At 65.0% G+C, this 26,570-nt stretch overlaps 1 protein-coding gene across 6 annotated transcripts; it reads right to left on the bottom strand.

The window, feature by feature from the left end:
- Nucleotides 1-1,668: 1,668 nt before the first annotated feature.
- Nucleotides 1,669-26,570, bottom strand: SEMA3F (semaphorin 3F). Of its 6 annotated transcripts, none has more exons than XM_073230605.1 (19): nt 26,090-26,570; nt 22,214-22,373; nt 10,665-10,825; nt 10,527-10,589; nt 10,302-10,421; nt 9,568-9,660; nt 8,158-8,251; nt 6,929-7,048; nt 6,708-6,847; nt 6,516-6,630; nt 6,338-6,407; nt 6,064-6,208; nt 5,140-5,362; nt 4,489-4,577; nt 4,340-4,381; nt 3,983-4,182; nt 3,830-3,897; nt 3,559-3,692; nt 1,669-2,966 (listed from the first exon to the last, which is right to left on the bottom strand). In XM_073230605.1, the coding sequence occupies exons 2-19, from the start codon at nt 22,323-22,325 to the stop codon at nt 2,556-2,558; spliced, it is 2,400 nt and encodes a 799-aa protein (XP_073086706.1). In that variant the 5' UTR covers nt 22,326-22,373; nt 26,090-26,570; the 3' UTR covers nt 1,669-2,555. The 6 variants fall into 6 exon arrangements, with proteins under 6 accessions (XP_073086706.1, XP_036850277.1, XP_073086707.1 ...); XM_036994382.2 differs by having other exon boundaries at nt 4,025-4,182; nt 26,090-26,567; XM_073230606.1 differs by lacking the exon at nt 26,090-26,570 and adding an exon at nt 23,409-24,654.

The raw sequence follows: 26,570 nt of genomic DNA, 5'->3' as shown, positions 1-26,570 counted from the left end.
AGTCAGGAGAGATGGATGTCACATTCACCCCATACAGAGGTCTGGATCGGACCCGGGCAGACCTCTACATGCCTCCATGAGTACAGTGGACTTGGGTGGGCATGCGTGTCTACTGTATGTGCCAAGATGGCACCAAGCAAGGCACAGACATGACACGTTTGTCTGTGTATACTCATGTGTACACGCTTGTCAAGCATGCCTTTGTCAGAGCCTGTGTTGTGCGTAGGCACACCTGTTTATGTCCGTCTGTGGGTGTGCTTTTGTGTATCTTCATGTGCACGGGCTATGTGGAGTAATGTGTGCCCGTGTGCATGAACGTGCAAATGCACGTACACATGCAGTGTTAGTGTGCACTCCCCTGCATGCTATGCCTGTATACTTATGCATAGGGGTGCCTGTACATAGACATAGTTGCATGTGCTAGTGCCCAGGAGTGCAACAAAGTTTCTGACCTGCCAACTGGCTGGGCTCTTTCCCAGAATGTTTTGCGGACCTCTTGTCAGATGGGGAAACAGTCCCAGAGCAGGGCAGGTGCTCCCAGGGACACATATGAGTGGGACTCATCTGCTTTGCTCCTGTCTGCCCTGTGTGGGTGCTTAGGGGTCTGCCTCAGGGTATCTAGGAGGCTTGCCTGCCTAAGCTTGGGGGCCTGGGTTGTGTGTGCAGGCTCAGATGGGACAGGGTGTGCCGTTAGGTGGCAGTGCTTCGATGGAGCCTGCAGTGTTGGTTCCGAGGCTCTAGGATGGCCCACCTCCCACCAGAAGACCCAAACCCTGGGTCCTCCAGGCCCTCAGGAGCCCTGATCCTTCTCGTGGTTGGACTACCTGACCGAAACCTGGCTGCTTTTTAATACTCAACTCTGTTGCAACCCCGAGACCACAAGGGGGCGCCAGGGCCCCAGACACTGCACATTGAGACTGTCGCTAAATGTCTCTCACCCTGTGGGAGGTGGACCTTGGCTCCTACCACCCGCCAGTGGCTTCAGCTTCTACCCTGGTGGGTGAGGGGGCATCCGTCCAGGAGCAACTGGCTATTTGTGCTACTTTCAGCCTTCAGGTTCCACCCACCCTCCTCCCCCAACGTTGTTAGTGGGCCCTGGGTGTCTCTGCAGCCCTTTACATGCTGTCCAGGGGCTCAGGGTGGTGCAGGAGCCCACGTTTGTTAAGCCAACAAAAACCTGATTCCTGCATGTTGGGTCTGTTTAAAGTGGGGTCTGTCCACTGCCTGCCTGTCCTGTCCTGGCTCCCCTTGTGCCCCAGGTGTGACCCCAAGCCCTGCTGTATCCGTGATCCGGGAGCTCCCCAGCTCTTAGCCTTTCTGCCAGGGCTTGACTCATTAAAGCTGGCCCTGGTCTGCAGCCCACTCCCTCGTCTACCCTGCCATCCTCTCTCCTGGGCATTTGCTCATCCCTGGCCGTCTGCTGGGAGCCGTCAGCATGGAGGCAGCTGGACTGTGAGGACTGTGGCTTTGTCTCGCCAGTTCTGCGTCCTTCATGCCTGGCACACAGTGAGGGAGCGGCGTCCGACCATCAGATGGGCTGGCAGAAGCTGGACTTACAGAAGCAGTGTGGGAACTGGCGGCCAGGCCACATGAGGGTGCAGGAGGGACAGAATCTGGGTGTGGGCTTAACCCCCACCCTCCCTCCCCTGCCAAGGAGAAAAGCCAAAGTCTAGTCCCAGAGCCAGTGTTTATTAGCAAGATGGGACCCAAGGGCGGCTGTGGCCTGAGCAGCAGAGGGCCGCCAGGAGCCCCCACCCATCTTCCCGACTGCCCCCAGAGCTATTTACACCCGTCATCTGAAATGGTGGGCAGAAGGGAGCCCTGGGCAGCCCCGCCGGGCCCCAGGCCTCTCCCAGGGCCCCCTCTCCCCTCGGCCCTGCCTGCACCTGGCCCCTCTGCTGTGCTCCGAGCCCCTGGAGTCGCAGCGGCCCAGAAGAGGTGAGGAGGAGGTAGAGAGGCCAGGCAGGAGGGGGAGAGGGGCTGCAGGTGTCCCATCCAGGCAGGGCCCCTTTTCTCTTGTCCCCAATAAATAGAGAATAAATACCTGGGAAGGGGCTGGCCGTGACTGAGTGCCCCTCCCAGGTGGGGCCAGCATCCTGTCAGGGTGCCCCCTCCCCAATCTCCAAAGCAGTCCTCGTATATCCATGTCTCTGCCGTCGGCACGTGTTGGCAAAGGTGTACAGTCTGTACCACATCCCTGCCTGTGTCCCGTAGGTCCCGGAGTGGCTGCCAAGCGGTGGGCCCCCAGATCCTTCTGGGGACCGTGTGCTCCTCCTTGCCCTGCCAGCTGGCTGGACCTAGGTAGGTGGGCTCTGTTCTCTGCCGTCTCTGACCGGCACATGTCTAAGTTCTGGGTGATGCTGCTGCTGAGGCTACATACAACCCATCAATAAATACTGTCTTTGCAGGGGCAGGGTATGCATAGAATATAGATATTTTATATATATATATATATATATATATATATATATATATATATATATACACACATATATGTATCTTTTATATTAAAAGGGACAAAGGCTAGGCTGGCCCACGGCAGGGCTCAGACAGCCTCATGTGTCCGGCGGGCGGTGGCGGCGGTTCCGAGGCTTTTTCTGGTCCTGGGGTTCGGGGGGCCTGGGGGCCCCTGGGGCCTCCCTAGGGCTGGGGGGCACGTGGCGCCAGTAGCCCTGGCAGTACTGATGGATGAGGCCCACTTCTGGCTGGGCCAGCAGCTGGGCCAGTTCCTGGTATGGGGGTGTGGGGGCACCAGTGCCTGGGGGCGGCGGGGCGCTCACAGGCAGTGGCGGAAAGAGGGCAGCGTGGACGGCGTCCCGACCCAGCACATGCAGCTGCACCCGTGTGACGACGTGCTTGAAGTTGTTCTCGGTGGCTGTGCAGGAGTAGAGGCCACGGTCTCCGGGCTGCAGGGCGCGAAGCAGCAAGCCCTGCTCCGTGCGCAGGAAGCGGTCCTCTGTTCGGATCTACAGGCCGGGAGCGGTCGTTCAGGGGCTGCATGGCCACCCCACCTCTGTGACCACCCCACATAGGACACCCCTGCAGAGCTCCCATACACCAAGAGAGCTGGCATGCTGTTTCCACGGGACCCCTCAGTCAGGAGCCCACACACACACGTTTCCATTTCAGAAGGGGTGACCCCAAGGTGATTTGGTGCAATGAGGTTTGTGAGAACACCCACTGGGCACCTTCCTGGCATTTCCATGTAAGGAGGGTGGCCTGGAAGGGATTTCTGTAAATTGGAGGTTACCCCGCCAAATTCCAGTCTCCCACTGGACCCTTCCACACGAGGAGCACACCAGTGGAGTGGGTACACGTGTGGGAATTTCATGTAGAGTCATGCCCATAAATGGCTCTCGTAGATTATGGGAACCCCACAGCGTTTCTGTTACACAGTAGTGGCCCAAACAACTTCCTCGCAGGGAAGGGGCCCTGAAGGGCTTTCTCAGACTGACGGCCACTCCAGCATGGCTGCCACACCACATTCCACCTGCGTGGGAGCCCTATTGTACAAGGCCTCAGCATCCAGCGTGAGGATCGCGGGGCCCAGGAAGTCACCTCTCGGCGCCGGTCACTGGCATCTCGCTGGAACAGCCACTTAACGGCGGCCTGGGGCGAGCGGGGCTGGCACTCGAGGAAGGCTGCGCTGCCTGCCACGCCGTACTGCACGGACTCCACGGCGTTCTTGTTGGCTGAGGGGAGGGCGCGGCATGAGCCCCGTGCCTCGCAGGATGTCCACCGCAAAGGCGGGCTGCGCCCCAGGGTTGCCCCTCAATGGGGTGGCTGAGAAGCCTCACCCAGCCCCCCGGGGCCGGCCGAGAGCGCTCACCATTGGAGTTGAAGCCGCGGCACTGTCGTGTGGGGTTCCCGTGCCGGATGTCCTGCCGGCGGCTCCGCCTGTACCAGGAGAGCAGCTCAAGGTGCATTCCCAAGCGGGCCTGCCCCCTCACCCCGCACCCCGCGTCCCTGGGGAACGTCGCACCCGCCTGCAAGCCCGCCAGACGGCCCTGGTCGGAGCCCGCACCTCTTGGAGGATGCTGTGTAGCGGGAGCAGGTCTGGCCGTCCCAGGCGCAGTAGGGGTCCCGGGCAAGGCAGCAGTCGGCACAGGCGGCCCCGTATGCCTGGCAGCGGTGCAGGCTCAGGTGCGTGACGCCCACGGCGGAGGCCACGTACAGTTGTTGCTGAGGGCAGGGGAGTGGCCTGTCACTTCCCTGCCCACCGCCAGCTCCCATGAGCTTCCCTGGTCCGTATCAAGGGTCCCGTCCCCGGGGCTCAAACCCCAGCCCACCCCCAAGGGAGCAGACCCCACACCGCGCCACCCACCTCGCCAGGACTCACCCTCTTGGAAGAGATGGTCATGGTCTTAACGGGCACTGGCTCCTGGAGGGGATTCCCGTCAGCCTGGGGCCTGGGGCCTGGGACCCCCACCCTGCCCTGGGGCCTGCGGTCAGGAGCCGGCAGGGAGGGTGGGCCGGGGTCACACCCACCTTGAAGACCTCCACCTCCTCCAGCATCAGCTCCTCCATCTCCTGGTCGTCCTTGGGCAGCACGATGACCTTCTGCACCGTCCCGTGGTCTGGAACGGGCCGGGCAGGGCCTCAGTGGGGCTGAGGATGCTGGGGAAGGGGCACCAGCCTCAGCCCCTTCCCCGCCAGGGCCCAAGCCCCCGAGTGCGGGGGAGCAGGAGTTCTGTGCCGAGGTTGGGGCGTCTGCCCCCAGGAGGGGACGAGGTCTGAGGGGACCGGCCCACAGCCAGGCCCTGCCCCGGCGCTGCAGACCTCCATCTTGGTACCGTTCGGCACAGGAGGCCGCCGGCAGCCCACTGGGTGGGGCTGAAGGAACTGCGGTGGCTGCCCTTGAACGAGCACACACAAGGGCCCAGGTTGCCTGGGGACCCTGCGTCTGTCCCCCTCCTGCCCACACACGGGTCCCAGGAGCCCAGCATTCCTGTTCTGGTCCAAAGGGAAGGGGGTAGGAATGAGGACCCCCACCCTGACCTGCTACCCTGGCAATAGGGAGAAGGTGCCCAAGGATGACCGAGGAGCCCGCCCGGGCCCTAGCAGGGTGGGTCAGCCCCCGGGCCAGCGCCCCCACCCAGCGGGCCCAGCGTGGAAGGGGCTGGGAACAGCAGTGGGTACCTGTGCCCAGGAAAAGCACCTCATAGCGCCCATCGGCCGCGTCCACCTGGTCCACGGCAATGGTGGTGAAGCGGTAGGGGGCCCCAGTGCGGACCACCAGGGGCCGCCGCTGCAGAGGATACACAGCCTGGTACATGAGGGGGTGGCTGCGCATGAAGTTGATCACGTCGTCGGGGTAATCCTTCGTGGACTTCATGGACGGCGTGAAGGTCCCACCAGGGCACTGTGGGCAGGTGATGCGCGTCAGGCCCGGCCCCCAGCCGGGGCCTGCAGCACAGTGAGGCCTTTGCTCTGCCCCTCAGGGCCCACACCCTGCTCTGCGCAGGCCCCGCTCCAGCCGAGGCCCCAGCGTCCCGCTGGCCTCACGTGCCGTGGTGCTGTGGCGGAATTCAGCAGAGCTGACCACCCCCCTTCCTTCTCCCTGCCCAGCCTGCCCTGGGCCTCTACTGCCCCCGGCGCGCTTCCCTGCTGCCTGCCCCCCACCCCCGCCTGTCCTGGCACAGCTCCAAGTGCCCTCTGGGGAAGGCCTTCCTCGACCTCTGCTGTGGCCAGCTCCCTGTCCCAGCCCCGCCCACACAGAGTGGTAACTGCCCACTGCACTTGGTCAGATGACGATGCTCTCTGCCTCCGATGCCTGCAGTGGCCCTGCAGGCCAGCCCCTGCCCACCCCACGCTGACCTCCAGCCTGCCTCCCAGCTTGCAGCTTCCAAAGGCCCCCAGGGGCAGCAGCCTGCCCCGCCCCACCCACCGTCATTGTTTCAGGACCCTGGCTGGGCTCCTTCACGGCCTGGCGGTGAGTATGAATGGTGGGCACATATTGTGTACAGGCCACCTCCCCTACCCTGGCCTGCAAAGGGTCTGACCCAGAGCGGGCCTCACAGGAGAAGGGAGGAGAGGGAGAGGTGGGGTGAGCAGGGTCCTCACCGTGCCAGGCCGTGGGTAGGGCATCTTCCCTGAGTAGGGCACCCACTGGTAGTTGGGGCCCTCCTTGTGGGCAAAAGGCCCATTGAAGACCATGCGGATGTCAGCCATGGAGTAGACACACACTGCAGAGCCTCGGAACACGGAGCTGCGGGCCGGCGGGGCAGGCAGCCGCTGTGGTGGGCAGATCCCGGCCCAGCGCCCCACCCACGGCGTGCCACCAGGCTTGGGTCCGCCGCCAGTTGCAGCCCCAACCCAGCCCCGGCCCCAGCCTCACCCCGAAGAGGTGAAGACAGCATAGATGACCGGATTCCTCACATCCTGGGTCTGTTGGACAAACACGCCCTCTGGGGATAGAAGAGATGGCGCTGGGAGGGCATATCAGCCGGCAGCCCGGGCCCTGCCCACCCCTCTGGCCGCAGCCACAGGCCCCTGCATGCTTGCCCGGCACTCACGGAGCTCATCGAAGTGCGTCTCGATGCCATCCTCGCCGGGCACCGAGCACACGAGCCGCGCCTTCAGGAAGGTGCTCCACTTGTTGACCAGGCAGCAGTGGCCGCCGTCGTCATTCTGGGGGCAGGGGTGGTGCGGTCAGATGGGCTCGCCTGCGCCAGGCCTGCCCTGGGACTGCAGGGCTCAGCGCCTACCAGGCAGATGCGGCCAATGCGGGCATACACGGCGGGGCTCTGCGGTGCCTCGGCTGACCGCTCACGGAAGAAGAAGTACAGCTTGTCGTCGTTGCGCTCTGCACTGTCCGGGACAAGCTCGGCGTGGATGAACGAGGGGTCTGCGGGGGGCAGGGGTCAGCACATGGCGGGTTGGGCACCCCGCCCTGCCAGTCACCTCACTGGGCCAGGCGCTCGCTCACCATTGAGCCACCGCGAATTGTACTGGTCAGTGCGCATGGCCGTCTGCTTGCCCAGTGTGCGGAAGATGGCCGCATCTGTGCCCATGAAGTCGATGTACACGCCTGCATACAGCTCCTCGTCTGCGGGCAGCATGGGGTCAGGGCACCGCCCGTCAGGGCCCCGTCTCCGGAAGGCCAGGCGGAGCACGTCACCAGTGGGTGCCAGTGAATGCTTGACCACCAGCTCGGGGTCGTGGGGGCTCAGCAGCAACAGGCCCTGACCAAGAGCCCACCCGGGAGCGTGAGTCCCCCTGCACCACTGGCTTCCAGTTACCACCAGGCAGCATCCCCCCACAGATGCACAGACTCAGAAGCACATAAAATAAGCGCAGATAAAAATAAGATGTAGTAAAATAACGAAGCAACGAGTTTTGACTATTTTTACCATTGCCTTTAACGTAATTTATGTAATTGTTAAGTTCATATAACTTAATTTTCAACAATAGCTGTGCTCAAGAGCTGGCTCACAAAACACCTGAACACTGAACAGAAACTTCACCGCGCCGCCTCCAGCATGCCTTCCCGCCCGACTCCCCCACGGCACGCCTGTGGTGTGTGCGCGGCCAGCAGGTGAGGGCATCTCACTTGCCGAGGCGGGAGGCGGGTGCCCAGCCCCAGCCTGGGGCCTTTCCCAGGCTTGGAATGGCAGTGCCCCGCAGCTGCTCTGAGGGGCAGACTGGGCTGGGCAGCCAGGAGAGGGACAGAGTGCAGGAGCCAGGGTCAGTGCTGGGCTCACCCAACCCAGGGCCAAGGTAGCAGTTGCCCCCAAGGACTCAGGCTGGGCACCTCCTCAGAGAACGGAACCCAGCCCTGCCAGCCCAGAAACTAACTTACCAGCCGATCACAGGGCCAGGGCGTCCCCTCCCTCAGCCTCCCGGACGTTTCAAGGACGTGCGATGGGCCCAAACCCTGAATGCCACCCCCAACACTGACTAGGCTTGTCTGCTCTCCCAGGTGGCCTGAGCACCTGGAGAGCCCATGCTGTGCACTTCGGGTAGCACCAGGCCTCCAGGGAGCCCACCGGAGTGGCTGCGTGGGGGCTCACACCACCTAGTCTCTGCCCCTCAGCCCACACACCCCTCCCCTGCCAGGGGGCCCGAGTGGACGGTGCATGGTCTCTGCCATGGTGAGTGTTGGCACCACACCCCCCACCGGGTCAGGCTGTGGACGCAGGGCGGCGGGACACTCACTGATGAGGGCCGAGGCTGTGTCCAGCTTGGGGTCGTACGGGCACTTGCCCTTCCCTGACTCGAGTCTCTCTGGCTCCAGGTAGAAGATATAATCCTGCAGGGACAGAGGGGGCTCAGCACCACCCAGGCTGGTCCCACAGCCAGGGGGCAAGGCCATCAGCCTCCCAGGGTGACAGCAAGCCCAGGGATACCCCGAGGCCCCCCATTCACTCCCCAAATCTCCCTGGGATTTGATGCTGTCCAGCCAGGCCTCCCAAGGCAGCGCCACACTGCGGGTCCCAAGGAGGCTCAGATAGGACCTGGGAATCGGGCCTCGGAAGCCTCTTCTTGGGCGCCCATGAGGGAGCGGGGGTGGGCATACGGGGCCTGGAGCCCCTCCATGCCAGCTGGCTCAGGAAGACTGGCCAGGGCCTCCCTGGGCCACAAAGGCACGACTCTGAGCTGTGGCTGCCTGTTCTGGGCCAAGATGGGGTTGCCAACCCAGCCAGAGTAGGGGAGGCCAGCCAATGGCCTGGGGTCCTGCCCTTTGCCATCAGGTCCCCCCAGCCCAGGGGGCCCTACTTGGGCCTCAGGACAGACTAAAGGCCGCAGCCTCTCCCTGCCCCTCAGCTGAGCCCCCAACTCTACACATCTCCCCTAAGGGCCAGGAGGCGAGGGGTTCAGCCCAGGCCACATGGAATTCACAAGGCCCCCACCCCTCCCAGCCCAGCCCTGAGGATGCCAGGAAGGCTGGTGGCAGGCGGCAGCCTGGAGGAACTCCTGGGGGGAAGGGCAGGCGGAAGCGGCAGCAAGCGGAAGGACAGCAATGGGGAGACGCACACGGGCCCACTTCCAGCGACACTGCACACGGGGCTGCACACGCGGCTCGCACATATCCCTGCCAGCACACAGAACCCTCGCTCACAGCCTGGGCACACGGTCCAAGTGGCTCTGCTTGCAGCACTCCCTGTCGCAGACACGCCACTTGCTCCAGCACTCACGGCAGCCCAGCCCCTGCCCATCTCCTGCCCAGCCCTCCCACCCCAGGGGAAGGGAGCCACAGGCACAGGAGGGTGCAGGACCCGTGCCAACCGGCGACCCCTGGGAGGCACCAGCAGGGGCGTCTGGGAGTGATGCATCAGCCTTGCTCCAGGTGTGAAGGCGTGGATCTTAGGGTGCAAGACGTGTGCCCAAGTCTATGTTGGCGTGTGCTCAGGCACGTCACCTACACACGTGTTCTGAGGGCTGCAACACGGCTGTCCCCAGGACACCTGTCGTCCTCCACTGTTGGCAGGGGTCACACTGGGGTGACATGAACCCGGCTGGCAATGCTGTCAGAGCCTGAGGGCACCGTGGGGGAGCCGGGGTGGGGGGCAGAGATGAGGGAAGGGTCCTGGCTGGAAGGCCCAGCTCAGAGGCAGCGCTGCCCACCTGGCGTGGGGCCGCGGGTGTTGGGCGGAAGGTGCCGTCCGTGGCTCTGCTGCCTCTGCCTCTGACCGCCTGCATCGGGGTCCAAGGTGCGGCCTGAGAAGACGAGGAACAGGGATTAGGGGCAGGGGTGGCCGGGGCTGGGGGAGTGGGCGCGGGCTGCCAGCATCTCAGACCACACACGCCCGGCGCACTCGCACAGGCACCTAGACATGCTCACACCTGCACAGCTTGGCACACGCCTGCACACACGTGCCCCTAGGTCCACTCTCACACAGGCCCCACAAGGTCACAGCTCACACATGCCGCATGGAAATGGAGGGGGCAGAAGCGGGCAGGGCAGGGCAGAGCTGGGGAGGGGCAGAAACTGGCCCAGGCATCCAGCCTCCCAACGCTGAGGCCCCCACCAGGCCCTGGGCTTGGCTGCAGGGCATGGTCCGTGGGCCCAACCAACAGACCACTGCCCTGTATGGAGGAGCAGGTGCCTGCTACGTGCCAGGCAGGGTGCTGAGAGCTCTGAGAGCTTAGCTCACTGCCGCCTCCTCACACCGACCTGTGAGAAAGGCAGCTATTAGCCCTGTTTGCAGGTAAGGAAACCGGCTCGGACAGGTGGGAGGCAGACCTCTCCCAGGGTCACAGGGCTGGGACGTGGCAGGGCGGGGTCGCACCCATCCTCCCACCAGAGGCCTGGATGGTAGCTATCAACGGGGCAGCACCGGCCGGCCACCAGGGCTCACCTGGGCTCGGCGGCCGCGGTTCACGTAGGTGCACATGGGGTTGTAGGCGCCCGTCCCGCACACGTAGAGATGTGTTCTGTTCCAGGGCTGGATGAGCCTGACGAAGTTCCCGCACTCACCCTGGGCCCGAGGGAAAGCCAGGGAGGCTCCTGGGTGCCCGGTCAGGCCAGGGCCTCCGGGGTCCCCTGCCCGCCCCTGTGCCCCCATCCCGCCCCCTGTACTCACGTTGCCGTCCTTGCCAGAGAGCACGCACTCCTCGATGCGCTGGGGGGAGGCCGCCCAGTGGATCTGCCAGACAGGGGGTCAGGGGGTGCGGCCTGCAAGGGCCCGGCCCCGCCCCCACCCACACCCCACGGCCCTTACAATGAGGGGCTCCCGGTTGATGTCATGCAGGTCCAGGGACAGCACGTAGTCCTTGCTGCCCACGTACATGCGGTCGTGGTCCTCGTCCTTGAGCAGGATCCGGTAGTCGGTGGTGTTGAGCAGGAAGTTGAAGAAGTGGGCAGTGCCTGTGGCCTTAAGCTCTGGGCAGAGGGCAGGGCAGCTGTTAGGACCCTTGGAGACCATCCAACCTGCCCCCCTTTGACAGAGGGGGTCTCCCATCAGCGGGTCACCTTAAGCCCTCAGCTACCTGTCTAGTCCCTGACATGCTGGGAGCAGCAGGTGGGACAGGTGGCAAGACAGGGGAGGGGCCACACCCAGAGCCGAAGGCCTGATTCATTGGCAGCCCAGCCAATCTCTGGGCTCAGTGAAAGGGCCCTGGGGGCAGGCCAGGGCCCGCGATGGCACCAATGAAGCTTCGCTCAGGTGGGGGTTAACGCTTCCACGCTCAGGGTGGGGATGGCCTCCCACAGGGGCCTAAAAGGGTTAATGAGCAGGACTGGGGGGCAGGTGCAGCCAGGCCAGCTTGCCAATGCTGGCATGGAGCCAGGATGCCCTGTCCTCACCCCAGTGGCCCACCAGACAGAGGGCAGGACTTGTCTGAAGCAGGTTAGCCAGGACACCAGAAAGCCCTTTGGGAGCCGCAGCACCCAGCTGACCTCAGACTTCCCCCAGACCCCACAGGGCCGCTAAGGGTGGGAATCTCAGGCCGCTTGAAAGCAACTGGAAGCAGCCAGGAACAGTCTCTCTTGGGAGAGAGGCCGTCCCCCTAAGGCCGCGTGTCCTGGGCTGGGGTAGCTCCATCTGAGCCTGCAATCTCAATTCTGTGCGAGTCTGACAGCTGTGGCCTCCCCGCCCCAGGCCCTTGGAGATGAGATAGGAGGGACCTAGCCAGAGACAGGCCAATGGCCAACACAGGTCTACAGGATACTCGGGCACCTTCCTCTTAGAGGGGGGAGCCGGGGATCCCCTTAGCAAGTCGCTGCTCCTCCACCCCAGCCAGTTAATCCTCAGGATAAAAGGGAAGATCATCGTGAGGACTGTTGGCCAGCACAGGAGGCCTGCTGTGGCAGCCCTCGGAAGCTCATGCATGTGTATGCACGGCCTGGGCGTGCGGACATGTCCTCTATCACACAAGGCCTCACCAAGGGATTCATACACACCCCATCCCTCCACCCCACAGGTGGGGACCCGGTGCACAGGTGGGGGACTGGTTCATAGGCAGAAACCTGGTGCACAGGGGGGGGCAATCAGCAGGGACCTGGAGAGGAGAACAGTTGGAATCTGAGGCCCTGACTCGGCCTGGAGTGGGGACCCACCCATCGGTCAAGGCCACCCTCCACGCAGGTGGTGGTATGACTAGCCTGCTGCCCGGCCCTTCTGTGTGCTGGGGACCCTGGAAAGGAGGTGGAGGGGCTGTGCCTGAGAGCGGCCTTGGGTGGGGGCCCCAGGATGTGCTGGGAGCCACAGGACAACCACGTCTGAGGGGCTGGGGGCAAGCAAATGCCTTGTGGTGACAAGAGAATAAATACAGGTGATGACCTTGATCGACCGCTGGGACGCAGGGACGCCAAGGGATCAAAGGGCCAATCCCTGCCTGGCTGCGACCTCGCCCGCCGGCCCGGCGGCGCCTCTGAAGTCCTGGGCAGGGCAGTCCAGGCACCTGTCCTGCACCTGTTGTTAGGCCACTCGGAGTCCCCCACTTGGCCATCCAGCCATAGTGACAACAGGAAAGTAAACACCCCCTCTGCCCCAGGGTCAGGAAGTGGCCAGAAAGGAAGTGGGGCTGCCAGCGGAGCCCCCCCTGGTTGGGACAGCCCGCCAGCGGCTATTTATACCCTGGCTGGGGGCATGGCCCTGCCTGTGCCCTTACCCATCCTGATGGGCTAGGGGGTATCTGGGGGCAATGGAGGGAGGCAGAGGCTCCAGTGGGCACCTTCAGACACAGGCGCCTGGGGTGGGGTGAGCTCCAGACATCTGGCCTGGGGACGCAGCCATAATCACAGCCCTGGCCTCTCTCTGCTATGCCTTGACCCGTACCGCCTGAGCCTCAAGCCAGGTTCCCCTCCTGAGCTCAGAGCCCCAGGACCCCTGGCTTCATCCCCCCCCCCCCGTGAGAAGGCCCGGGGGGAGCCATTCAGCAGGACAAGAAACCGAAGCCTGCAGGAGGAGGACGCTGGCCTTGGTCCAACACCCTACTTTTCAACCTCCTGTGCGCTGAGCCCTGGGTAGGGGCGGCCTACCCAGGGGAGCCCTGGTAGGGAGCCTCTGCTTCAGTCATCACATCTGCTATGTGCAAGCTCTGTGCTCACAACATGCAAGTTTCAGAGGAGGGCATCAAGGCAGAGAGGAGGAGCTGGGGTTCCCATCCAGTCCGTGGCCTCTGGGGCTGAAGGAGGGGCGGCCCAGGCGAGGCCCATCTTGGTGGGCTGCCCATGGGGAGGGCTAGGGCCGGAAGGTGATGCGCCCTCCTTCAAAGGGGCGCATGACTCAGGACCCTTGTCCCCTCCTGGAGGCCTCGGGATATGGCGTCAATGGCTCTGTCGTCAAAGGGTGTGATGTGTTGGTCACTGTGGAAACTGTGGGAGGAGGGAAGCCCCCGTGAAGCCACGGGGAGTGGAGGAGTGGGACCACGGGTCAGGAATCCGGCTCTGGCGTGGCCTTGGAGACCCCAGTGGGGGTGCTCTGGCTTTCTGAGCCTCACTTCCTATCCAGACCATCTCTCAGGCCCTCCCAGTGCTGACATTCAGGGTGACCCTGGGATGGGGTCCTGCTCTGACCTCAGGGGAAGCTGAGGGAGGGGCTGGGGCCGAGCAAGGGTTCTGGGGACATAGGGACTCAGGTGTGGACAGGGTCTGCCCTTGGCGAGGGAAGGCAGGGTGCTGGGATGACGCCTCCTGGGAATGGCTCCCCACCCCCACCCTCACCCAGGCTGGGCACAGCTTGGGTGGGGCGCCGTCCGGGAAGGCTGTTCCCGTCATGGGAAGGAAGAGCCTTTTCTGGCATCGGACACTTCATTTCCGCAGCCGCTCCTGGCCTCTCGCACGGCCCCAGGGCCGTCTGCATTCAGAGTCCCGGCCCAGAACGGCCTGGCGCAGGCACAGGGGGCTTCGCCCTGGGGGTCTCTGTCTCTGCCCTCTGGGAAACAGCTGACAATGCCTTCCTTTAGAGGAGGTGGTGGAAGGGGCAGCACTGAAGGGTTGTAGCCACAGACCCCAGTGGGCAGCCCTTGACCCCTGCTGCCCATCTCTAGGACACCAGGTCTGTTGTAACGCAGGGGCTCTTGGAGCAGAGGTGAGCACTCGCCCCCTTAGTTACAGCCTGCCAAAGCGGCAGGCCCTGACTGACAGCATCCCCCCAATTCCGCCAGCTGTGCCTGGGTACTAGGGGAAACAGACAGGCCCCTGCGGCCCAGCCCTGACCTCCGACCTCATGTGGGCTCGAGCAGCCCTAATCCCAGAGCTGAGGAGAAATGAGGGGGATGTGGGCAGGGGGCAGTCAGGGTCTTTGACAGGGTCTCCCCCTGCCCTTCTTGGGGGAGCAGGGTGTGCAATGGGGATGGCAGCACAGCAGCACCGGTGGGGGGGCCCAGATGGTGCCTGCTAGGGAACCCCAAGCTGCAAGGGGCCCCCAGGGGAGGGCTGGGCTGGCCCGGCCCCTGGCCCCCGGCCTAATCCTCTTTTAATGAGCGGCCAGCCAAAAGGCCTCAGCTCCCGGCCCGGCCCCCGGGCAGCCCTGAAGCCTGGGCCCTCCTCGCTCTCCCCTGCCCAGCACAGCCCCTCATGCACACCCCCAGGCCGGCCCAGGCCCAGCCAGGCCAACCTGGCGCCCAGCACCTGCAGGGGCAGAGCGGGGTGACAGATCTGTCAGCCACGGCTCAGTCCACCCCCACGTGGGGCCGCGCTGGGGAGGCTGTCATGGCTGATGCAAGGCTGGCTGTCCCGGCTGCCTTTTCCTGCCCCAACCCCCCATGTTCTGGACGGGACCCCGAGAAGCCAGACCCAGGAACTGGCCTGGGCACAAGCTGCCTCCAGGGGGGAGGTGGGCAGTGGGCTCCAGATTCCTCTGGCCTCGAGCCCCTCAGTATCTGTCCCCTCCCCTCTCATCCCTGGGCCAGGTGCTCAGATCGGAGCCCCAGAGGCCCCCCAGGAGCCATCCCCACCATCCCCCCTCCCCGCAGGCAGGTGAGGCAGGTCAGTGCCAGCCAAACCAATTACAGCCTCTCTCACCCAATTAGCGACTAATTAAGGCCTCCAGTCCATTCAACATAATTAACATGTAAATGACTCTGCATGTTTATATTCAATAACCACTCTGATTGAATTTAATTTAAAAGTCTGGACTGGGGACCTAGTTACCGTATTTTACCACCTAGAGCTGCCACTTCCTGGGGGTGTGGCTCTGGCAGGGGAGAGGGGCCCCAGGCGGTGGGGAGGGTGGAGGCCCGGGCACCCAGTGCACTCGCGCCCTCTTGGCAGGGCTGGGGGTGGCTGTGGCCCCTGCACCCCCGACCTGCCCATCCCAGGGGCCTGGGGAGGCAGCAAGGCCACAGGAGCTCCCAGTGGGCCCCCCAAGATGGCAAATCCTCCGGAACCAGAAGCCCCATCCAAAGGGCTACTGTAAACATCCCGCAGTTCAGTAAACACCAGGCTGGAGCCAGGCTGGGGCCGCCCAGCTGGGCCATGGCCCCTGGGATCCCCTCTGGAGTGGGGGACGGGGCCAGGGGGCTGGGGCTGGTTCCCACGCCCGTTCCGCCCCAGCGCCCAGCTGCTCCGCCCTGAGACGACATGCTGGGGGCACAGCTCCTCCTGACCCAGCACAAGCAGGAGGTGGGGCAGCCAGGTCCCTCCTGGCACACACCAGCTGGAGGCCAAAGGTCCTGCACCCCTCCCCAGACACCCAGGGCGCCCAACAGTCGCATCACAGCAGGTGGGGTCTCTCTAGCCTAGATGCCACCACTGACCCTGCTCGCCCCCAGGGCCTCATGACGCCCTGCAGTTCTAGGTCTGGGCTGGGGGCTCGGGACCACGGGGTCCTGCATGGACCCCTGACGTGTGCACACTGCCTCGGAAAACTCTTGGGCGCTCACTGGCCCGGTGAGGTTCAGAACCCTAGCCCAGCTTGGAGAGGACGCAGTATGGTCTTGACAGGGTACAGGGCAGCCCCAGGGACGGGAGTGCACCCCAGAAGTGTGACGGGGACAGGCGGGACAGGGGCCACAGGCCTGCGGCTCCTCGGCTCACACCCCTCCTCCCACATTCCAGGCTTGGCCCGGAAACCCCTCACTCCTTCCTGGCCACCTCCGCCTCCCTGGGACTGCGAAAGACAACACACTCCACGGCTCATTTGCTCTGATAAATCAACCAGATGGGACAGGCCGGGAGGGGGCCAACAGGCTGGTGGGGGTCAAGACCCTCCCCTGCCCGGGGCCCAGCCCCCACCTCTGCTGCCCTCCTCAGGCTCCTGGGGTCCCTGAAGCTCCTTCAATTACCCTCCCCGCGGGCCCCAGGATGTGCCAGTCTTGACCACCTCTCCAGCATTCAGGTGGGGAACCTGAGGCATGGCGCAGACAGATGTGCACTCCAGGCCAGCCCTGTAGGGTGCAGTGAGGCTGAGTCGGGGGCCCAGGCAGCACTTGGCCGGGCACCGGCCCAGGAAGGCGGCGCCTACCGCCCAGGCCTGGTGCTGGGACAGGAGGGTGCTGAGCAGTGGCCGAGCAGGCGGCCCGGGCAGAGGCCCCTGGAGCGCTGCCCACTCAGTGAGCCTGAGGCCCCCACCTTCTGGCTGCTGCTCTACCAGCTGTAGTGTCCGGCCCACAAGAGCCAGCAGGTACATGGCAGGGGACTCTGCCCTCGGAGGGCACCAGGGCACCAGAGGGGAGCCTAAGTAGCGAGGCCCCAGCCTGTGCGACCTCAGAGAAAGGAGCACCTTCCTAGGAAGCCAGGGCAGTGAGAGAGGGGGTGGCGGCAGTTGGGGGGAGGAAGAGGTGGGGGAAGGGGGTCTGGAGCCACCCCAGAGGCTTCCTGGTTCCGGTGGCTGTCCCTGCCTGCAGAGATGAGCAGATAGCCAGGAAGTGGCAGCAGCCCCAGGGAGAAGGCCGCAGGTCAGCCTAGCCAAGGCCTCCCTCCCCTGCAGGCTGGCCTCCTGGACCTGAGGCCAGCAGCCACCACCCAGGCCTCACTCCCTGCCGGGTCAGGACCAGTGGTCAGGGTCTGGAGCCCAGGAGGCCTCGCCCTCTCCCTGGGTCAGCTTGCGGGTAGGGGAGCTTTAGGCTGCCAAGCTCAGGTGCCCACGGGAGCTGGGCTCTGGATTCACAAGGAATCTTCTGGCATTCAGGCCTCCGGCAAAGCCCTCTTGCTAAGAAAAATGTGGCAGGAATCTTCTCTGCTTCTCCAGGGGCCCTCTTGAGGCAGGGCTCAGAGTCCATCCCAGGGCAGCACCAGGCCAGGCCAGGCCAGGCCAAATGCTCTCGGCCCAGGCAAATGGAAGCCCGAGTGAGCAAGCCCAGTCTGGCACCCCAGCGCAGCTGCAGGAGCCAGAGCAGGGCTGGAGGAGGCATCAGTGCAGCTGATGGGGGCACCACCAGACCAGGGGCTCAACTGCTGGGGGCAGCCCCCTACAGGGCATCCCCGGCCCAGACGCTTCATCTCCATCAATAGGTTTTCCCCACAAGGTGCATTTGGCGCCTCTGCCACGAGAAGCCAGTGTAACTCTTCACAAGGGAGTGGGCAGACCACCTCGGAGCAACAGGAGCAGCCTCGGGCCAGGACCACACCCTCCCCATGCTGTGCCACACACCTGCCTCGGCCCTGGCGCTTCCCACTCCCACCATCTCCCTTCCCTGTTTGAGATGCAGCCTCCTTCAAGAAGTTTGCTGGGATGCCCACAGCAGGAATCTTCCTCCCCCGCCCCCACCCCACCCAGAGGCGCAGGGTCCCTCCTGACACCATCTCCCTCACCAAACTTAGGGATCTAGAGGGAGGGGTGTGGTGACACGGGACTCCACAGGCGCGGCCGGGACCAGCCCTCGCCCATCTGCCCCCTTGGTGTGCCCCTCGTTCCCACGACTTCCTGCACTGGAGCCATGACCTTTGCCCAAAGCAAATCCACCTGAGAGTGCAGTGAGGTCAGTGCCATTCTTACGCCCGTTTTACACACGAGACACGGGGGACACAATGGGCTTCACAACTCAAGATGGACCCACAGCCAGGATGCCAGCAAGGGGCCGGAGCCCTCAGGGTGTGGCTTCCTTGATGCCACTGCCATCGTCCCTTGCACAGGATGCCAGGTAAGGGCTGCAGCCCGCAAGGGTAAGACAGAGTGTGACCGCCTCCAGGGCCACGCTCTCAGCCACCATTGTGCATTTTACCAAATTTAGGTGCCCCGCTGCCTGCCCTGGGGAAGTTGAAGATATCCCAGGACCAGGGACCAGGGGCCCCCAGCTCTGAAGACACCCTGCAGACCCCCACCGCAGCCACAGGGGTGCGACAGGTGCGCAGACGGCCAGGGGCCCACTCAGAGGTTGCCACCAGTGGGGTGAGATTCTCATCTTGGCGGTTTCCCTTTAAATTCCTTACAATTACGAAGCAGTGGGGGCTGCCAACAACATGATTTACTCCTCGAGCATGCACCAGCTCCTCACTGGGTGCCAAGGGGAGCTGCAGCCAGGGAGGGAGGGGCAGGCATCATGCCGGGGAACCAGAGAGGCCCAGCCCTAGGAGGTCCCACCCCAGGCACAGCACGGCCAGGCAGCAGTGCAGCTGAGGGCCCAGCCCCTGGCCTGGCCAACTCAGGCTGGGTCTCAGGTGGGTTCGCAGCAGGCGCAAGCCCCACTCTCTCTGAGGGCCTGCGCCTGGCCAGCTGAGGGACCGCCAGGACCTCCAAACCCCCAGGTGGCCACTTCCATGGGCGCACATCAAAGCCATCTGACCCTACGCAGCTCCCTCGGAGGCCAAGCTCTGGGCCTCCCCCCACCTCAGTAACCTGCAGCTTCTGCCCCCCTTAGCAGCTCCCCACCCCTGACCACGGCGGGGCACGCTCCCTCAAGGCTTGCTGAGGGCACCTCGACCTCGCCCTTATTCACCACCCCCACAGCCCGCCTAGTCGTGGCCCATCCGATGAAGAAAACGAGCTGTACTCTCTCCTAACCTCCAATCAAGTCATTTCCTGGCAAGATCTGGCCACTCTGGTCCTCTGAAGCCACATGCAAGTGGCAGCTGCAGTGGCACCATGTCAGCCATCGACCCGAGACTCACAGGCTGGGCCAAGGTAGGTGGGTGGCCAGCGACCCCCAAGCAGCGCGCCCGTCTCCACAGACCAGGCCGGCAGCGACCCTGGCCAGAAGGCCTGAGCCCCAGGGCCGCTGCGGACACAGGAGCCCTCTCCTCTCCAGGACCCTGCTGTCCTTCCCCAGGGCCTCGGGTCTGCAGGGCCATAGAAGGGGGTGGTGGTGCAAGTAAGCGGCCTGTGGGCAGTGGCTTCAGGGGGCAGAGGGCTCGGGAAGCCTGCCGGTGCCCGTGAAGCCCGCCAGTCTGGCCCTAGCTCAAAGGCAAGGCCCCACCTGTGCCCCAGCCCCGCCCTCTGCTCTCCATCCGGGCTGGGTGCAGACACTGGGCAGAGCCGGGCTCCGTCACAGCCCTGCTCCCGAGTGACCCACCAGGCCTCTGAGTCTCATTTCTTGCAGGAAACCCAGGCAGATGCCCTCAGGCCCTGGAGGGGGGCCATTGCTTGACCATCACCATGGGAATCTACCAGCACTTCTATGATTTTCATCTTTCCTGATCATCCCTGGCACGGTGACCTTCTGCTCCACCCCTTGCCCCTGCCTCCATTTCCCCAGGAGCCCAGCCCTCCTGACGTCACAAGACCCGCTTCCCACCAACACCCCTGAGCACCAGGGCCAGCCCAGGAGGCGCAGCCTGCGGCGCAGTGGCTTTGTGGGAGAAAGTTCCAGGCTGAACAAAGGGCCTGGCCAGGCCCTCACAGTCCCTGTTGCATGGGGGTGGGCTCACCCCAGGGCTCAGGCAGCTCAGGGCGTTAGGAGGGGCAGCTCAACCTCCCAGACCAGGCCAGCGACCCTAGGCCCAGGTGAGGACAGGCGGAGGAGAGGTCGTCCCGCTGTGTGAGTGCCCCAGCCCCGAGCACCCACGGGCTCTCAAACAATCCACCTGCTCCCGAAATCTTCCCCGCTTGACCCCTCGCTTCTGTCTGAGCTTGGCTGTGCCACTGATGGAAGCTCGGGAGATGGGCCAAGGGGCTCCCACTCCAACCAAGCCCTGGGTTCCTCTCCTGTAGGCCCTCTCGGCCTCAGGCCAGCTGGGTGCCCGGGTGGATGGGCAGGCAGAAAGCCCAGGCCGGGCCAGGCCCAGTTCCTGCCTTTGTCCCTTTATCTGCCCTGAGCAATGTGGCCTCTCATGCCAGCACCCCCAGCTTGGAGAGTCAGGTCCAACCGGGCCGGAACTAGCACCTCCCAGTGGCAGAGCAGGACCCAGGGCAGGGGAGGGGCGGGTCTTGGCGCAGTCCCTCAGGCTGCTTTACCCATCTGAGGCACAGAGAGACCGAGGCACGGAGCCAGAGTGACCGCCAGTGCTTCTGAGCGCAGCTCTCCCTGCCCCTCGTGTGTGCCTGGCCCGGCTGTGGGATCCCAGTTCCTGTGGCTGTTGGTTCCCATGCTCACCCCCAAGCACATGGCAAGGACCCCCTCCTCACTGCGGGCACTTGCTGTGCATGAACTGGCTGAGGCCATCTGGCACGGGGTGCACAGTCCCAGGCGCAGGAGCAGCCGGATGCCACTGCCTCTTGGCCGGCTGGATGGGGGGCACCCAGCTTGTTCTCCACGGGGACGCCTCTCAGCACAGGGCCCAGTCAAGTAGCTGCTAAACTAAGTGACATCTAAGCAAAAAACTAGGACATGAGGTCGAGTGGGGAGCAGGGAAGGTCACCCAGGGTAGGCAAACCTGTGCACGCAAAGCACAGAGGCCCCCGCCCCACCCCAGGCCGGCACAGCGTCAGCACTGCAGGCTGGCTGCCAGCAAGCGGGGCTTTTAGTCACTGCGGGTGTCGGCCTCAGAGCTAACTGAGAGGCGATCGACTTCAGCGGGGTGGACGACGGTGGCAAGGCCAGGACACCGGGCTCTACTTCCAGCCTGCCCTGTGCCTCCTGCCTGCCCTTGGCCCTGCCCTCGCCCAAGCCTCAGTTTCTCTCTCTGCAAAACAGGAACAAAAGCCTTTGCCCCTGTTCCCTGGAGGTCCGAGAGGGCTTAAAGGAGCACCTTATCCCTGTGCGTTGTCCTCTTCCTCTCGCGGGCCTCCCGGGTGATGAGGTGGCCTGGGCTCCAGTTCCCAGGGGTGTGGAGACCAAGCTGCCCCTCCCTTCCTCTGCGGGCTGGGGGTGGCATGGGACAGGGACCAGGCCCCTGCCACAGTCATTCACCTGCTCTCAGCCATTCCACCGGGGAGGGGTGGGGGCACGGGCAGAGTGAGTCTCACCTTCCCAGGCCAGGACAGCGGTGCCTTCACAACATGAACTGACCCTCATGCCCACCCCTCACGCCTGACGGAGCTCTTGGCAGGCCGGCCGGAATCTGCCCCCACCCCCTCGAGCTGCAGGGGTGGGATGAGGCCAGGGGGCCGGGGGAACATTTGAGGTGGGGGCTGGGCCTTGGCCAGGCCTGAGGAAGGAAAGGTCGGCCCAGCCTCTCACCCCAACATGCGTGCCCGGAAATCTGGCCAGCCAGAGCGGAGTCAGCCGCACCCAAGGCAGGCAGCTGGAAGGGGTGACCTGAGGCCCAAGGGGGGCCCAGGCTGGCAGCTCGGCAGAGCCCTATGCCCCCCAGGCCCTGGCACCACCTGCCTCTCCTGACCACATGCCCCCTGTACACCTGGGCATGTGGGCCCATGTGTCCACCTGCCCTGTGCTTTAGGTGTAAAGGCGATGGCCCTGGGGGACGAGCCTCTCTGCAGACCCAACCCATCACTGACACCTTCCAGGGCCTCCCAGGGCACAGTGTCACCGGAGACCTCAGAAACTCGGGACTGTCACAGCAGTACACACTCTCCCGGTAGCCTCCCCTGGGAAGGCACCTCAAGCACCCACCACCCTCAGAGCCAGTCCTGCCCCTGCAGTCCTGAGGCCTCCTGTCTGGCTGACTGGCCAACCCTCTGCCCCAGGTACTGCCTGGGGTCACATCAGGTGCACAGCAGTGGCTTCCACAAACACGGGCCTGGAAGGAGTGACACATCATCTCCCCAGGTATCACCCGGCGGGGTGCTCTGTAGACCCAGGCCACCCAGCCCAGGACCCACATTCTGACTCGAGGGGGCCCAGACGCATCACCCTCCTCCAGCGTCTGACGTCCGGCCCCCAGTCCTTCCCAGCAGGCCAGCACCTCCCCTGCCCCCCACCACACACCAGAGAAGCCCATGGGGCTACACAGTTGGGCCCTTTCTGCCCTGACCTCCCCTCTCCTGTGCAACGGGGCCATGTGCTGTGGACAGATGGTGATGCGTGAGACAGCAAGGCAGCCTCTTACCTTTGAATGAGAGCCGGACCCTGGGTGTGGCCGGGAGGTGGTCCTGGTTGGGGGTGGCTGGCCAGGCCCCAGTCAGCAGGGAAGCCCAGAGGAGGAGGCCAGCGACAGGCATTGTGGGAGGGGCCTGGGGCCCAGGAGGCAGGCCGGGCTGACTGGACACCTGAGGGGAGCGAGACCGGGATGTGCGAGGCAGAGGGGGCATCCTGCCCTGCGACATTTCCCTGTGCCTGGGATCCTGCCTGGGACACCTCAGCTTCCCTATCTGAACAAACAGCATGATGCACGCTCACAGCCTCAGCCCGGGGCTGTGAGTGCCCCAGTGTGAAAACCTCATACACTTCCTTGTCCCTGCATTTGCCTGGGCACTGTGCTGCCAGAGAGGCCTGGAGACTAAGTGCCCCAGTGCACCTGTGGCCCCACAGCTGCCAGGGCCACGGGAGACTAACCCCCCACAGCACCCTGGGTCCCACTCCCACGTGGCGCTCCCACCACTGCCTTACAGTCCCTGCGGGTCCCGGCAGGAGATGGGCCCAGGCCTGCCTGCTGCAGACAGACCTCTCCCCCGAGGCCCGGGAAGGCGAGGCCTGATTACAGGGCTGGGGGCACGGGGAGAGTAGAGGATGAGCGGGATGCATGCAGACCAGAGTGGAAGAGAGACTGCAGCCAGAAAGAGAGGCAAAGAGCAGGGTCTGCTTGTACAGAAACCACAGCAGGAGGGATCTAGGCCAGACGTTCAGAAGGACTTCCTGCCAGGCAAAGTTCCAGCTCTGCCTCTAGAGGGCGAAGAAGGGGCGCCAGGATGGCCCGCCGGCCTGGGGCAGACCTGAGCCCACACCCCCAGCAGGTCCAAGTTGTGATACAATGTTTCTCAAATATTGTCTCCCTGGGCAGACTGGCTGTTGGGTAAACGGAGCCCGCACCAGTTGTCAGAACATATTGCTCCTCCCGGCAAAACCCTCGCCAACTCCCAACGCCCCCCACAGATGCACTGGGGGTGGGGCCCCGAGGATGACACTGTGAGCCCATCCCCCAGGTCTGCCCCGTCTACTCCTTCTCCCAGGGGAGGCAGGACCCCAGGCCCATTTCCAGGACCCTGGTGAAGGGCTGAGAGGTACTGTGGCCTGTTAACCACCTGCACAGGCACATCTGATGTTGGGCCGAAAACGTCGGAGCCCGCTGCCCTCCCCAGACCCACCTCCGCAAGCCCTCGCCTCTGGCCAGGGCACCCGCTCCTGGGTCCTCGGCCAGGAAGCACCTTCAGGCCTCCTGGCCCTTCCGCACTGCGGCCTCCATGCACCCTTTCTCCTGAGAGCCCGACACTCCTGTCCGTGTTCCTCCTAGGTCCCCCCACCCGCACCCAGGACGCTCCCTCCCGGGCCGGGCCGTCCACTGGGGGAGGCGAGCAGCAGAGCCAGCCCCTCCCCCACCTACTGGGGCACAGATCTGGTGCTGCCTGAATGGCAGGCTTGGATGGGGGGGCAGGCAGGAGAACGGGCTGTGGATGCACCCGGGGCCCCCTGGCAGTTGTGGAGTATACACGTCCACACTCGCATGCCCACACATGCCCTCACACGCATGTATTTGCTCAAGAACTTGACCTGCTAGTGGGGTGGGGCTCCAGGCAGCTGGGAAACTGCTGGCTTAGGGGAGGCAAAATGCAGTGTGGGTGCCTTGCAGAGGTCTGACCCTCTGTGTCAGGGGTCTCAGACTGACTCACCCCCGCCCGTGACCTCATTTCACCTGCATCCGTTTTCATGATGACAAGGTCAGGGTCCCCAAGGACAGTGTTGGAGCCCCCCAGGGTGCAGGGCCTTGCCCCGTCGGGGCCCTAGAGGGATCTCCCAAAACGCTCTGGCCCTTTAAAGGGGTGAATGGAAGGTGTTCGAGCCTGTGCGCCTCTGAGCCAAGTCCAAGCCCCCTCTCTGGCGGCCTGGGGGTTGGGGGAGAGAGCGAAGGAAGAGGAGGGCACTGCTGCAGTCGCCGCCCCTCCGCCCGCCCCTGGACGCGTGCCACTTAGCCCCAGCCCCAGAGAGGCCCCCGTTCAGGCCAGCCCAGGTGGGTGGACAGAGGAGGAGCCGCCACCGCCACCTGGGAGCCCACCGGGAGGAGAGCGGAGCAGGAAGAAGGCTGGCGGGAGGGAGCGAGGGAGGGAGGCGGGCAGGCGGAGGAGGGAGGAGAGAGGGAGGGACGGGGGAGAGACGTTCGAACAAAGAACCGAGGAGCAGGGGCTGGCCGGGGGTGCGGGGAAGGGGCGGCCAGGCAAGGGCGTCCCAGGGCACCTGGGGACAGGGCAGAGGGCGAGGTGGCCGGCCTGCCCAGCCCGATCCAGGCCTCCCAGGCTTGGAGTGGGGGCGCACAGCCTGCCCCGGGGCGGGAGGCTGGCCTCTGGGAGCCGTGAGCTGCCCGGATAGAAGGCAGGCCGGAGTGGGAACTGCGGGGGGAGCAGGGGTGGAAATATTAACAGCATCCCGCCCCCTACCCAGCCCCTCCGAACCCCCCCGGGGCCAGACGGAGTGCCTCCCCGGCTCCTCGGCTCCCCCTCCCCCAACACCCTGCGGACCAGGAAGCAGAGCTGCCCCGGCAGCGCCGGGATGAAACCCCCTTTCGGGGTCGGGGTTTCCCTGTCAAGGTCACCTGGGCCTGGCCTCATCCTCCCCCTCCAGGTGTGCCCAGCAGGGCAGCGGGGGCTGGGGGCTGGGCCCACCGCTGGCCTGCTCCCCCCGCCCCTGCACTTCCGGGCCTGGCTCCTCCAAACCTGGGGCAGCAGCAGGGGCAGGTGGGCCCGGTGCCCTCACCTCCAGGACGCCTCCCGCGTGGGTCCGGCACACTGCCGCGTGTGCCCGGGAGAAGGCCCCGGTTCCATCTACCCCCCTGGGCCGGGCGAGCCTCCCCACCCCCAGGTGCAGTTCCCCTATCTCCTCAACTAGGACAGGGGCTTCTGGAGACCCTCGGGGTGACTTCGGGAGGCCAGCACCGACCTGGCCCAGCTCCAGGGCTGGCACAGAGCGCCTTCGGCTCACCCCCTCCCCCAGTGCCCCCTGGCTTGTGTTCCAGACGCAGTTATCTCAAGAATGAGAAGTTATTTAAGCAGCCAGTCCCCCAGCCCCGGCTCCGGCTGACCGCCTGCCAGCCCGGTCTCACTTCTGGGCCATTTTGACACTCTCTGGTCCCACCTGCCCTAGGTGAGCCCACCAAGCTCTTGGTGTCCCCTGCCCACTTCACCACTGGGGCCCTGGCCTGCCCAGATGGGGGCCTGACGAGAGGCTCTCCCAGTCCACCTACACCGCACATAGTGCAGGGCCCCCAATCCAAGCAAGGTTCTCTCTTGTTAAAAGCAACCCCAGGCCGGCAGCCGGGCCGGGAGCTGGCACAGAGCTGCGGGGAAGAGCCTCGGGGCCGAAGGCCCTGCTGCCAGGCTGATCTGGGGGACCCTGCACGTGGGGGCTGCCAGAACGGAGCTTCCCTTCGAGCAGGCGACAGGATATCGGGTCACTGATGCAAGGCGGGCGCACCTACCTGGGAAGAGCGCTGCCTGAGGCGCTAGTGGGAGACAGCTGAGCCAGGGGAAGGGGCTTCTGGGAGGAGGAGGTGGGGGTGCGTGTGAGCTCCCACCCGCCAGAGTCTTACGGGAAAAAGTTGCTTTGCACACCGGTGACCCCTCAGGCCGCATCACCCACACATCTCCACGTCGCCCCGCTGCTCAGGGCCCAGGCGGCCCGCACAAGTACAGCCCACTCCAGTCCCGCCGCCCCCGCGTCTGCGGGAAGACCCCGGCGACCCGGACACTTCCGCAGAGTTGCAGTGCCGCGGGTGCCAGAAGGATCGCGGGGTGGCCCGGCCGCCTGCCCTCTCCCTCCCCGTCCCCGCCGCACTCACCTCCTCCGCGGCGGCGGAGCCTGGGCTCCCGGTCGGGCCGGCCGCGCTAGCGGCCCCCCGGGGCCATGGCCCTGCCCGCGCCCTCTCGCCGCTGCGCCTGAGCCGAGGTGGGCGCCGCGGCCCGGCTGAAAGGTTCCGCGGCTGTGAGCGCGTCAGCAGCCGAAGCCCCGGGCCCCAGCCCGGGCCATGGGAAGGCTCAGGGGCGCTCGGGGCCGCCTCCCCCCGGGTGGGCTGCGGACACCCCCTGGCCGGCGCGCTGCGGGCGCATTCCCCGGCGCGGGGCGCGGGACGCGGGCGCGGCGCGCTCGGTTGGGGCGCTGCGCTCGCCGAGGGCTGGCCTGGCCGGCTGCCGCGCCGCGCTGCCTCCCTCTCCCCGGCGCGCCCTGGCCCTGCGCGGCGCTCGGGGATGCCGACCGCGGCCGTCCGCTCGCTCGCTCGCTTGCTCGCTCTGGTCTCGCGGCGGCCGCCGGCGGGACGGGCG

Source organism: Manis javanica, chromosome 3 (genome assembly GCF_040802235.1).
Source record: "Manis javanica isolate MJ-LG chromosome 3, MJ_LKY, whole genome shotgun sequence".
NCBI lineage: Eukaryota > Metazoa > Chordata > Mammalia > Pholidota > Manidae > Manis > Manis javanica.
The sequence above is the reverse complement of the archived record's forward strand: the minus strand, read 5'-3'. Positions and strand labels throughout refer to the sequence as shown.

Bases quoted from the DNA above. Each gene is read 5' to 3' on its own strand.
- SEMA3F (XM_073230605.1), bottom strand. From the start codon at position 22,325: ATGCCTGTCGCTGGCCTCCTCCTCTGGGCTTCCCTGCTGACTGGGGCC. The intron at 10,590-10,664 runs GTAAGGGCCGTG...CCTGTCTGGCAG, and splicing joins TCAACCGGGAGCCCCTCATT to ATCCACTGGGCGGCCTCCCC. The intron at 4,578-5,139 runs GTACCCACTGCT...GGCCCGTTCCAG, and splicing joins GGTGCTTTTCCTGGGCACAG to ACCACGGGACGGTGCAGAAG.